Below are 13,441 nucleotides of genomic sequence, written 5' to 3' on the forward strand. Positions count from 1 at the left end.
TTAAAGAATCGAAACCTTCAAGGTGCTTCCTTTCGGCTACCTGATGGATCAATAATATCTAGAAATTTAGGAGGCCAAAAAGAGGAGGCTACTACATCTGTTCTGTCAAATGCTTTGCAAAATCCCAGTCTCCGGAAAGCAACTTATAGGCTCCCTGATGGTACGATAATGAGAAATGAGCCAGCACAACCAGCTCAACCTTCTTCACTGCTATCCAATGCTCTTCAGAATCCAAACATTCGAAAAGCAAGTTACAGGCTTCCTGATGGAACACTTGTATCCAATAGCACTGATCAAACCGTGGACACAACAACATCCTCACCATACTTGGGAAGTGCTCTACAGAATATTAACCTACGTAAATCTTCCTATAAACTACCTGATAGTACTCTTTTTTCCCGAAACCAACCAGCAAAGCAGCCACCCTCTCCACATCTTTCAAGTGCTCTTCTGAACTCAAACCTTCGTAAGGCTTCTTACAGACTTCCTGATGGAACACTTTTGACTAAGAGCTCTGAACAGGAACCAGAGCCATCAATTTCATCTCATTTGTCAAGTGCATTACAAAATGTTGGTAAGACCAACTATCGCTTACCTAATACCTCCGGCCTGTTTAGAAATCCTAAAAAAGAGCAAGCTCCCTCTTCAATGCTGTCCGGTGCCCTCCTGAACCAAAACCTTCGTAAAGCATCTTACAGATTGCCTGATGGATCAATCATGACAAGAGGCAAACCAGCTCAAAGTGAATCTCCCACTTCACCCTTTCTGGGAAATGCCTTGACGAATGTTAACTTACGCAAAGCCTCCTACAAGTTGCCGTCAACACTGGGACGCTCTCCAGAGGACCCAAGGTACGCAGTAGTGACCCCTCAGATTCAGGGTCAGTCTGGTGAACACTGGGCTCAAAATCAAATAATAGATCTTCATGAACCAGATGATGTCTGGTCTTCAGAAAGAGTCCTCCCTCATCATACTGTTCAGAACCTCACAAAATGGTCCATGTATAGGGATGAAGAACTGGAGAATTTTGTCGTCCCTGTGTTTCCTGGCCAAGAGACAGATAGCACAGAACCTGCATGGCTACCAAATAGAGAAGGTGAACCTCAAGGGAACTGGTATGACAAGGTAACATAACTTGCATATAGTTACTCTTTATAAGAAAACATTGCTCAGCTTTTAATTGCTATCTATAATTTTTCTACAGTGGAAACAAATACAAAAATAATAGTTCAATATCTGTTAGATATCAATATCTAAAATAATGCAATTGTATTACTGAAGATTCAGGTTAAAACAATTAGATTAAAAATGCTGAAATTTAGATTTAAAACTATGGGTCAAAAATGATGTTGGGCAATGTCAAATATCAAAGGAAAATATTATGACTTTGGTATTGACTGGATATTAGACAATATAGACTAGGGTTGGATTTGGTACTGTATTTAAGTTTGTGTATACTTATAATGTGTATGTTAAAAATATACAATGCACCAAAATACACCTGCCATGCCAGCTAATATCACAACAGCGTACAGGTATCATTTCAATAGACCTTAGCCGTAGTAGCATATTAAATTTTTGACAGGAATGAAAACAATGCCATGAGGGATAGAAGTACAGTGTGTTCAATGAATTGTACTATTAACAACATGCCAGTTGCTGATGAAGCATCTTTCCAAAAATCTTTCAGTAGACAAGAACTCAATAAAATAGTTTATGCCATTGCAAAGACTATAAGACTTGCAAGTATATCCCTCACAGCCTCATTTTCATGTAAAATTCAATATTGCGTCTCTACCCTGACTAAGGTCTATAAATAATTATAGTGTGAAATACTGGCTTTATATCATGTTTGGTTCAGGCCTACACATTGTTTACACAATATTTTTCTTTTACTGAAATGCTTTTTAGATGTACTCAATTCGAAGTCTGCCCACAATGCTGTATCGTGAACGTGCAGAGGAGGATGGGTTTGAGGACATGACACAGCTTGAGTATGAGATTATTGAATAAGATAAATGCTATATATAATGAAATTTTGTGTTCACTTTTAAATGCTTTCATAAAAAATAAAACTCTTTTCAGGGACCTGCATGAAGGTGCTGTGTTGCTGAATTTGAAGAAAAGATTTGACCGCAATTTGATATATGTAAGTCAAATGCAAAGTCTACTACACAAGGAATTCATTTGTTTCTTTATGACTAAAAGCAATCCATGTGTTTCTTTAGAACTAAGAATTATGTATTTTGACCTCAGGTTACTTTTTTTTTTTTAAACAAACATTAAAACACTTTTATTCTGTAAATATTTTAGTACAAAGAGTTTTGGGTGAATTTAAAAAGTAAATTAAACAATGATGTGTTTGAAAAACTATGTTTTTTTTTGTTTGTTTGTTTTGTTCCAAGACTTACATTGGAAGTATTCTGGTGGCTGTTAATCCCTACAAGATGTTCAACATCTACGGAACAGACATGGTTCTACAACACAAAGGGCATGCGCTTGGAGAGAATTCTCCGTATGTTCTTTCATTCATTAATTAATTCATAATACTTTGAACCCTTTACTTTAAACTTCAGTAGTATTTAACCGGTACTTAAGATGATCGCTTTTTTATCAATGCTAGGCTAATTCCTTATACAGTATTGTACTTTTTTCTTAAATGTTTTGAACTTATCCATTGTGTTTGCAGACATCTATTTGCTATTGCAAATGCCTCATACACAAAAATGATGGATGCCAAAGAAAACCAGTGCATTATTATCAGGTAGGATTAAATTAAGGTAAACATGTAAGCTTATCTCACAGAATGTAATATTTTAAATATTTTTTAAAAAATATATATATTTGAACATTGTTCAACTAACCTAACTCATAATGTGTTTTTGGAAAGATTAATTAAAAGAACAGACAGAATTCAAATAGCTAAGATAATCTATGTCCTGTCACCTTAAGTAGTCTTTTACACTGATGGAGCCATCAGTGTCAGTTCTACTTGACACAGCTGATCGCCTGGAACACTTTAAACCTAGCTCTGACGGAGATACCTGTAAGGAAAGACTACTGATGTCTAGGCCATGATTGCACCAGCAGATCATGTCTCTGTGAAATGCACCCATGCCTGTTCAGAGTAGCTGGAACGACAGTCCCAATCAAGCATTCGATTTCACTTCTGTCTGATGATCAGCCACCTCGCTCATTACTTAAGTGCATGGCAAAAGACAAGAAAATCGGTTCCTCGCATGCCAAGCCACATTCTATGCCAATTAAGTAGTTAAACTGCTACTTTAGGAGGTTAGAGTCATCATGTGGTCTAAATGTGCTTATTGTCTTTCAGTGGGGAGAGTGGCTCTGGTAAAACAGAGACCACAAAGCTAGTTCTCCGGTACTTAGCCGCAATACATCACAAACAGAACGTCACACAGCAGGTATGACTTAAGCTAATAAAATCTTTGAAAACTGTTAAACTCAGTTCATGCACATTTTATAACTTATCTTATCTTCTATTTTACTTTTATATGCTATCATACAGATTGAGGTATTGTACTTTTGCGTGTGCCTTCTGTTGTTTGAAACCTTTATATGTTGCATGGCGTGTTGCACTTTGATATGCAAGTGTTCAAAAGTTTTTTTTTTCTTTTTCTTAATAATCTATGCAAAGTATCTTCGACTAAAAGAATATCACATGCTTTCTAGAAACAGTAAAGCAAAAAAAAAAAAAAAAGCTATTTTGGGTTGCTATATGGAAGATCGTAAATATTAAGACTGGCTGTCAGGCTGATTGGCTTCAATCTTTAAAAAATCGCATTTTCTCTTATTACACTGGCAGATTATTATGACGTTATAAACAGGTTCAGAAACAAGTGGGAAAAAAACTCCCTGTGCAGTAAGACAAAATACATTTAAGATACAATCTATGAAGTCAAGTCTCATGCATTGTTGCTTCTCAAGTAAATGTATCTTGATTTAAGTATTTTAGATAGTTTACCATGAAAACAAGACAAAACTATTAATAATATGTTTTTCTTTTTGCAGTTATTGCTACATCCTTCTCACATATTAATGTATGGCTTAATCTACAGATTCTCGAAGCAACGCCTCTTTTAGAGTCTTTTGGAAATGCCAAAACCGTTCGGAATGATAACTCCAGCCGATTTGGGAAATACATGGAAATATTCATGGAAGAGTAAGTTCATCAATACCAAATCTCTTTACAATGTTACTGATGTTATTGACACTTAGCAAGAGGAAACACTTATGAGGTACCTTTACAACTGAAAGAGGCTAACAGGATCAAGATTCACATGGTGCTGGTTAAAATGACTGTATGTTAGAGTACATGGGTTAAGTTGCAAATTACATATTAATGCTTGTCTGATTTTCCTGCTCCAAACAGAGGGGTAATCAGCGGTGCCATAACCTCACAGTATCTACTTGAAAAGTCCAGGATTGTGTTTCAGGTATTCTTCATAATGCTCATAGATATTTAAAATAATCATTTATTAAACCAATTCTTTATAGACAACCACAATGTTAATTTTTCTCTATTTCCTTCATTTCTTTTCTCAGGCCAAAGATGAAAGAAATTATCACATTTTTTACGAGATGCTTGCAGGCCTTCCTTCACAGCAGAAGCAGTCTTTCTACCTTCAAGACGCCGAGACGTATTATTACCTCAATCAGGTGAGGCCATGGTTTAATCAACTAGATTATTATTATAGCAAAAAAATAAATTAACTAGACGGTTGTTCTCTTTCATGGATGCTCTATTTGATCGCAAGGGTGGCGACTGTGAGATTGTTGGCAAGAGTGATGGGGAGGATTTCCGCAGGCTCCTAAGTGCCATGGAAATACTTCACTTCAGTGCTGAAGACCAGAACGGTATCTTCAGAGTCCTGTCTTCCATCCTTCACTTAGGAAATGTCTTCTTTGAGAGATATGAGGTAAATTGAAACTCAAACAAATGGTTGCATCCTCCTCACTTGGATTCCCCTCATGTTGCTGCACTGTAATGCTCTATTTCAGTGGTGCAATGCGATAAGTTTGATTTTTGTGACAGACTGAATCTCAGGAAGTGGCATCAGTTGTGAGTGCTCAGGAGATCCGAGTGGTGGCTGAACTTCTACAGATTTCCCCAGAGGGTCTACAGAAGTCCATTACTTTCAAAGTCACGGTAAAAAAAACTTGCCTCATAATGTCTTCAGTACTAGATAAAAGATACACCTTGTACAAAAGATAATGTAGGTTGATTTTTTTGGATATGTTATAGCCTTTATTTAGTGGCATTTGCATGCTATCCATGCAGAACTGTACTCACATTACCCACTTTTAAGGCCAATTTCACACTGCACCGACAGATGCCGACCAACAGCACCAGACGCGTTCGTTGGGTTTTGTTGGATCAGTGAGTTTGTTGTGCTGGTTTTCACTGATTGAACTTATTCAGCTGGCATAAGTCGGGTTGTGGAATGTCTAAGAATGTCTGAGAAGTGACACACTGTAATCTTGTTATTGTCCGCGTAGGTCGCCGTCTGTCGGTGCAGTGTGAATTGCCCAATTACCCTGGAGAGTAAATTTCATATTATCCGTCAGCACTGAAGATGAAAACAATATCCCTAGTTTGTCTTCCTCTTATCCAACTTCTATAGGAGTACCTTTATTACAGTGCCAATACAAAATATACTTATAGTGAGGATTATTATATAAACTAGACTCAAAACATTTGGACACTTAAGCCACGTTTAAAATGTGTTTTCATTGCCTTAGGTAATAAAATTATCCTACCACATTGTTATCTTGTTGTATTAGATAATTAAAAGAGCAAATCAATGCAAAACCATTATAACTAACTTTTGCAATGACTTTTGCACCCAACTGGTACCATAGGTGATTTTCGCACAGATGTAGTTTATCAAAATAACTATAAACATGCTACACTGACGTATGACAAAGTGTCAGCTTCTTGTTTGCTTGAAAGGCTTGCTGTCTTTCTCTACACTAGATGATGCTTGCATTGTCATACTTTGTCATATATTTTTAAGTGTGACCATATTTTTGCGGCCACTGTATATTGCGTATTTCACTGTTTGAGACAGACTGGACTCGAGGATATCAACAGGAAGTGTCCGCGTCTCACCTCTAGACCTTACATGACCTCCTGGCAGAACTCACACATCAAGGCCCCATGCCAAGTATCAGCACACTGTTAGTGAAGGTTTTATCATTACATCAGTTTCATTAAAGTCCTTTGGAAACACGATCCAAATGCCAACACTGTTCAATTTGACAGCAAGCTCAAGGCACCAAAAGATAGCCGCAAATGGTGCGTATTAGCCCCAATCCCTCATATAGTATAACATGGCAAGCTGATTATGGCAGGGCAGCATGCCATATCCCTATGGCAACCAGTGTAACCCAGTCAGGGAAAACCCAGGGCAGAAACAGACATCAAGAGGCCTTAAAGCAATATGAGGCTCCCATCATAGACTGTGTTACAGTCCTAAGAGTGTAGCAGATACCATTCAACCATCTGCAGGGGTGCCACCAAGAGGCCTGTCGCAGTATTAACCCTGCTTAACCAGTTCACCACAAACACAGTAAACTTGTGTTGTTATTCCAAAACCTAAAAAGCAGTTCTACCGTGAATACAATGTGATCAAAAGGACAGTGAAACAAAATTTCACTTTAGAGAGCAACAGTGCCTTGCACGCCCCCTTTTTCAGCAGCCTTGGTTCCACAAGTATTTTTCCCATTCATTCCTAGGGAATTTTGAATAGCTTTTACATTTAACAGCTTTAATGAGGGAAAGAACTACAATATCATGAAGCATTATTAATGAAATAATTGAATGAAGAAATATAAAAACAATGGAGAAATATAAAATTATTAATTTATAGATGTTTATCATATATAAAGAAACAGTCTATTTTAAAGGGTTAGGCTAGTTCATCCAAAAATTCGGATTTCATCAAAAATATCTTAATTTGTGTTCCGAAGATGAACGAAGGTCTTACGGGATTGGAACGACATGAGGGTGAGTAATTAATGATAGAATTTTCATTTTTGGATGAACTAGCCTATCCCTTTAAGTCTATTACTAAATATGCATATACAATACATTTATGTAGTTTGAGAGCATAGGAGACTAACTCATTTACATCATTTGCAATGTTTCATGGGAGTGGTTGGGCACTAAAGTGTTTGATTATCTGATGGTGGTTTAGTTTTTCACCATGAACAGCTGTTGAACACTGCTGAACAGGATTATTATAAAAAAATAAAAAAAAGTTGAAATAGTGCAGGCTGATGGCTTAAAACAAACACATATATCATCTAACAACTTCATAGCTCACAGTAGGTCTGTCTTTAGAGGTTTATAAGTTATTCAAAATCCCCATGTGGAGAAAACGCATGGGATTTTTATTTCCAGAACCTGACTGTTGCACTTCACAATCCTCAATCAAACAGAACAATGTTATGACAGATTAGCTTCTATTTCAATCTAATTATTTATTAAATCAATTCATGAAAAACCTAGGCCCAGTAGTAAAATCTCTCAAATGTGTCAATCAAACCAAATAGAGAGCTTATTTAAATAGAGTTCCTATTCAAACCTGATATGTCTGAAACTATCCAATATTCCACACCAACAAAGGTAAAGTGAAGGTAAAGTGTTTTAAGTTCCATCATTCCTTGTCCAGCAGTTTCTGTAAATAAAGAAGAATCCAGAGTTTTTAAGATCATTTCATAAGATTTCCTTATGGACTACCAATTGTTTCCATTCCACATATTTTCCATCTGAGGTATCAAGAGCTGATTCCTCAACCTTCCTCTGGTGGAGACCATCAACGTGTCCGTGTTCTGTTTCAGCATCTTTCCTCACATCAGATCCACATCAATTCCTAATTTCAGATGTATCATTGGAAAAAAAAACTTTCATATGATCCTTTACACAGCATCTTGTTTCAGATCAGCCTTTGTCTAAGTCTTGGTCAGAGCCAGTGCTCATCAATCTTCACAGTCCCATTGCCATGTTAAAATGTGCTAAGGCATTTAGACTGCTACTCATGGCTGCAAGTGTGACACCTTTGAGGTTCCTTCAATGTAATTTAGCTAATTCTTTTCATTAAAGGAACAGGTACTATCTACGTAACAGGAGAAGGCCATACTCAAAGTAATTTCCCTTTGTCCAATTGAATTGGACGGCGATCTCATGCTACCAGGCTTTTCTTATCTGATGAAACCATAGACCTTATTCAGAGCAGCGCCATGACAGGTATGAAAGTGAGGCTGTGAGGGATAGACTTGCCGTGTTTCCAATGGCATCCGCTGTAAAAAGCTGTATAAAGGTGCTAGATTACTTACAATTTTCCACAGCTTATATTGTCGGGAGTTTTTTGTCAACTGAAATTTCTTGGAAAGATATTTTTCCAGTGTTTCATGAGCAGAACAATCCAAAAACACATTAAATAACAGTACAGCCCATTGAAGAGATGCATGTCTGTCCCTCACAGCCTCGCTTTCATTCCCATTAAAAATGACAAAGATGGCGCTGCTGTGAATAAGGTCTATTAAGCCCTGCTTTCAGACATTGACACCAGGTTTTTATCCTGCTAAGAGACTGATCTATCCAAGTAAAGTGAATGAGAAGGGGAATTCTTCTACAACAACGTTAAAATATTTAAGGAAAGATTTTTTTTTATTATTATTTAAAGCCCTAATGTCATAATTTGAAAGGGATTAGTATAGTCTTGCCACAGATGCCGGGATGTGTTTACAATACAGACACTAGTGCTGTAGGCTGGTCCACTTAAGGACCATATCAGTTTTAATTTGCCTAAAAATACTGTCTTAGCATTAGCAACATTTCATCTCAAGAGATCAACAATATTTCTACAAAGCTGGTTTCCAATAAAAGTGGTGTGTTTTATTATAACAGAATGTCCCAGGTCACCTTTTTCGGATTTGCTACCAGTATTTCTGGTGTTTCAGTAATTCTATACTTTCTTAGGAAACAATGAGGGAGAAGATCTACACGCCCCTGACTGTTGAGAGTGCAATTGATGCCAGGTAGGGAAACTCCTACAAAGCATTTCTATATGCTCACTTAGACTTTGCTAATTTCCAAAAAAATAAATGTTTCTAAATAAAAACAATTGGAAGCTTGCTTCCACCACGGAATAAAAAACAATTAAAAAAGGTAATCGCAACTTTTTATCTATTTTTTTTTTTCAGAGTTACAAATTTATATTTCACAATTTGGACTTTTTTCCCCTCAGGGGGAAAAAATTCTGTATTCTAAATTTTAAGGCCAGACAAAATTCTGTATTCTAAAAAAAAAAAATCTGTATTCTAAATTTTAAGGCCAGACAAAATTCTGTATTCTAAAAAAAAAAAATCTGTATTCTAAATGTTAAGGCCAGACAAGTAGTTTGTTGAGGGTTAGTTTGTAAAGAAGAACTACACGCCTGCGCACATATATATTCAAACGCGCATAACTATAGACTAAACACGTAGTACGCATGTGCACGCCATCGTTCTCACAGGTTCGCGTTTTTAAAGTTTGTGCAGAGAGAACTTAAAGCTACACTGTGTAGGATTTTCTCCCATCTAGCGGTGAAATTGTATATGACCAACTGAATATTACTTTCTAGCCCCTCCCATTCCGAGGGCGTTTTAACTCCTACGGTGGCCGGCAGTCGCGAGTAATCTCCCCCTCGCATTCGTCACGGTGCCAATGAGTGTAAAAGCGCAAAAGGCGAAGCTTGAATTTCCAGGTATGTCCCTCTTTAGCTAATGTATTTTCAAGATGGACGCGCAACATGGCTTCCGCCCATGCTTCCGCCATTCAAGCAGGGGGGCAGGGTTTCATAAAATATTGAAGCTTCCCCGGGCGCCGCCATTGATTAGCGGACCCCCACCTGCTGTTAGCATTCCACTGACTCCCATTAATTTTGGCGTCACTTTGACAGCGAATAACTTTACATCTGAGGCGTTTAAAGACTCCATTTGTCCATTATTTATTTCTAAAGAAACACGAAAATGAATAAAAGGCTCCATTACCTTGTATCTTACGTTATGACCCCGTAGATGCAGTTTTTGTAAAAATAGGCTAACGATTGCGTCATAACCACGCGACTCTCTGTCGCACAGTAGAGAAATTACCGTATGGACAGCAGGAGAAGCTTGCGTGCAATCGGGGGGACGTGGAGGGAAAATGACAAAATAATTAATCAGAATACTTAGCGAAAGTTTCTCCTACTCCTAGCTCATGGACACCTTCTTTTACTGTCTATGATACATACGAGCGAATCGCTTGAATGCATACAGTATATAAACTGGACACAGCGACCCCATAGGATTCAACGGAGAAAAGTGAAGTCAATTAGAAGCTCTCACTTCCTGATGGTCGAGCGTACTACGCAGACTCAAACTGAGCTTGACGACGTAGATGTGACGTGAGCAACCCGTCTGTCTTCTAGTAGCTGTGCCAAGAGAAATCTGAATCATTCCCTTCCGAAACTTGCAGAGACGGAGAGTGTGAGTAGGAGGTGTCCATGAGCTAGGAGCAGGAGCAACTTTTGCTAAGTATTCTGATTAATTACTTTGTCATTTTGCCTCCACATCCCCCCGATTGCCCGCGAGCTTCTCCTCCTGTCCATACGGTAATCTCTCTACTGTGCGACAGAGAGTCGCGTGGTTATGACGCAAATTCTAACTTTTTTTTTCTCAGAATCGTGAGACATAAATTCGGAAAATGCAAGAACAAAAATGTCAGAATTGTGATATACAAATTTGCAAATATAAATTTGCAATTAAAAAGGTAATTGAGACTTTTTATCTCAAAATTAAAAATTTTTGTTATCGCAATTATTGTCAGAATTGTGAAATAAAAAGTCATAATATATAAACATATTGTTTTGAATTGTATTTTTATTCTATTTTTATTATACTTGTACATTTTCTAAAAGCTTCAGCTAAGAAAAAAATAGTTCATTACAATTTACAAAACTTGTTCTACAAGTTCTGGAACTTCCGCCAGATGTAGCCACCACAACATCTTTCTACAACATCGCTTTGGTGTAACGCGTGTGTGTGTGTTTTACCTGTCAAGCTATGTTGTAAAAGCGCGCGCGGCATCTGCTTTCAATCGCTGTGAAGTTATCAGCATCCTCCAGTGATGATAAGTTTAACGATGTTCACTCTCGTCTTGCTTCTTTTGTTGGATTCGTCGCTTTTTGGTCTCTTTATTCCATTACGACGTTTAGCTTTGTAAGCCATTTTTCGAATCGCAATGACAAATCGCGAACATTTCGCACTCTACAAGCTCCTGAGTTTTTCGTCTGTCCCCCTCTCAGCGTCCGGTTTACCTGTTGGCACGGTAAATTATTGACAGGCAGAACCCTACTTGCACCTCCTGCTGGTGAGGTCGACCAACAGCTATGGAGATGATTAATCGGTAATCTACTGCTATTCCTGCCGTTCCCAGGTGTCAAATGTCGAATTTGAACCACTGAATTTGTGGAAGCGAATTTGTAAGGCGAAATAAAATGGACTGAAAATTGCCTGTCGAATATTATAGGTTGTATTTTAAACAGAATTAACATTTTGGAAGTGAACTCTGAAAGGTGAATATGGATTATTGATTTTTTTTAAAAATAAATATGTGTGTGAAATGTTTTGAATTGAAATACTCACAGCTTAAATATTCAACCATGTTGAATTTCACCCCGTAAAAATGCAAGCCCTAAAAATACAATGCATTAAAATGCAAGAACGGTTAATGCAATGAATAGGCTTATTTTTTTCAATTAGTGCAATTCAACAAGTTTTTTTTGTTTCAAAAACATTTGTCATTATTTTACTTCCATAGACTGAGCAAGAATTAAATATGGAATTGAAAAAAAGAAAGTAATGAACATTCAGATGTAGAGTATTAGAACTAAAATCAGTGTCATTATAAATACTACTTTCTCTGCATTGACCGTTGCGGTAATCAAATTATGGTAATTTTCCCTCTCAAACATAACAGAGATGCAGTTGCCAAGATCCTGTATTCCCTTCTGTTCAGCTGGCTAACAGACAGAATAAATAGGCAGGTTTATCCTCGGAACGAAGCACTATCTATCTCCATCCTTGATATCTATGGATTTGAGGTATGGCGCTGCAACTCGTTTTCCCACAACAGTAAAAGATTTTGCTAATACTCTTCATTGCGGTAAAATTTGGATTGCATTCGACTGAATCTCACTTTTTTTGTGCTTTGTAGGATCTTACCTTCAACAGCTTTGAACAGCTTTGCATAAATTATGCAAATGAGTACCTTCAGTTCTTTTTCAACAGGGTCATTTTTAAAGAAGAACAAGTAAGCTGTCTCTGTTCACTCTAATCTTCTGAGAAACTGCATGTGGTATGCATCTGAAAAATGCGATTTTCTTTTGAATGTGCAAGGATGAATATAGCAGAGAGCAAATCAGCTGGGAAGAGGTGCCTTTCTCTGACAACCAGGCCTGCATAGACCTCATTGCAGCAAAGCCCCATGGGATACTCCGAATTCTTGATGATCAGAGCGGGTTTCCACAGGTGTCATTTCTTCTTAATGTCCATTGATGTTCTAGTTAGTATTTATCTATTCATCACTATTAGTTTGCATCATTTGCATTTTAATTAACCTCCTTTTGAACAAATTTACTCTAGGCTACAGACCATACCTTCCTTCAGAAATGCCACTATCACCATGGCAACAATCCACTGTATTCCAAGCCAAAAATGCCTCTCCCTGAATTTACTATCAAGCATTTCGCTGGGAAGGTCTCCTATCAGGTGCATTTAAACTACTTGTCTTGAACCATCAAACATTTTAATTATTCCCTATAAAGTATTAGTGGAGGAATAGACCAAACTTTTTGTGACTGAAAACACGCTTCACAGGTCCATAAATTTCTGGATAAGAATTACGATCAAGTTCGCCAGGATGTTCTTGACCTTTTTATTCATAGCAAAAACAAGGTAAGAGAAATTATCTAACTACCATGAGCCAGGAATGAAATGACCCCGATAAACTGACCCGTATCTCGCTGTGGTTTTAGATGGTTGCATATCTGTTTATGAGCTATGCTGAGGCCCTCAACCAGCAGAGATCTCATGTTGGGAAGAACAGCACGGTAACACGCCGCCATCAGGCCTCAACAGTGGCGGCCAAGTTCCAACAATCCCTCATGGAGCTCATTGAAAAGATGGAGAGGTAGACCACCTAAATTGAGCTGTCTACATGAATCTCTTCTGTGATTGGTTTTAGACCCATGCAGGTTTTTCTATCACCAACTACTTCTTTCCATTTTGTACTTACAGAGCCAACCCATATTTTGTGCGATGCATAAAGCCAAATCAAAACAAGGTAAAGAGCCGCAATCACTGGGTTCAGGGGTATTAAGCTATTTGCATC

At 37.7% G+C, this 13,441-nt stretch overlaps 1 protein-coding gene across 1 annotated transcript in view; it reads left to right on the forward strand.

The window, feature by feature from the left end:
- The first annotated feature begins 702 nt into the window (after positions 1–702).
- The window catches only part of myo15aa (myosin XVAa), a 35,277-nt gene continuing 22,538 nt past the window's right edge, over positions 703–13,441 (forward strand). The window contains exons 1-19 of the mRNA XM_079872097.1: positions 703–1,125; positions 1,912–1,994; positions 2,086–2,149; positions 2,406–2,515; positions 2,690–2,764; positions 3,335–3,425; positions 4,080–4,183; positions 4,394–4,457; positions 4,567–4,680; positions 4,779–4,940; positions 5,057–5,170; positions 9,008–9,066; positions 12,029–12,152; positions 12,266–12,361; positions 12,448–12,579; positions 12,694–12,819; positions 12,928–13,005; positions 13,086–13,240; positions 13,348–13,393. Coding sequence (XP_079728223.1) covers positions 718–1,125; positions 1,912–1,994; positions 2,086–2,149; positions 2,406–2,515; positions 2,690–2,764; positions 3,335–3,425; positions 4,080–4,183; positions 4,394–4,457; positions 4,567–4,680; positions 4,779–4,940; positions 5,057–5,170; positions 9,008–9,066; positions 12,029–12,152; positions 12,266–12,361; positions 12,448–12,579; positions 12,694–12,819; positions 12,928–13,005; positions 13,086–13,240; positions 13,348–13,393 — 2,205 coding nt within the window. The 5' untranslated portion in view covers positions 703–717. The remainder of the gene's footprint in view (positions 1,126–1,911; positions 1,995–2,085; positions 2,150–2,405; positions 2,516–2,689; positions 2,765–3,334; positions 3,426–4,079; positions 4,184–4,393; positions 4,458–4,566; positions 4,681–4,778; positions 4,941–5,056; positions 5,171–9,007; positions 9,067–12,028; positions 12,153–12,265; positions 12,362–12,447; positions 12,580–12,693; positions 12,820–12,927; positions 13,006–13,085; positions 13,241–13,347; positions 13,394–13,441) is intronic.

Source organism: Squalius cephalus (genome assembly GCF_949319135.1).
Source record: "Squalius cephalus genome assembly, chromosome: 1".
In the NCBI taxonomy this organism is placed as follows: domain Eukaryota; kingdom Metazoa; phylum Chordata; class Actinopteri; order Cypriniformes; family Leuciscidae; genus Squalius; species Squalius cephalus.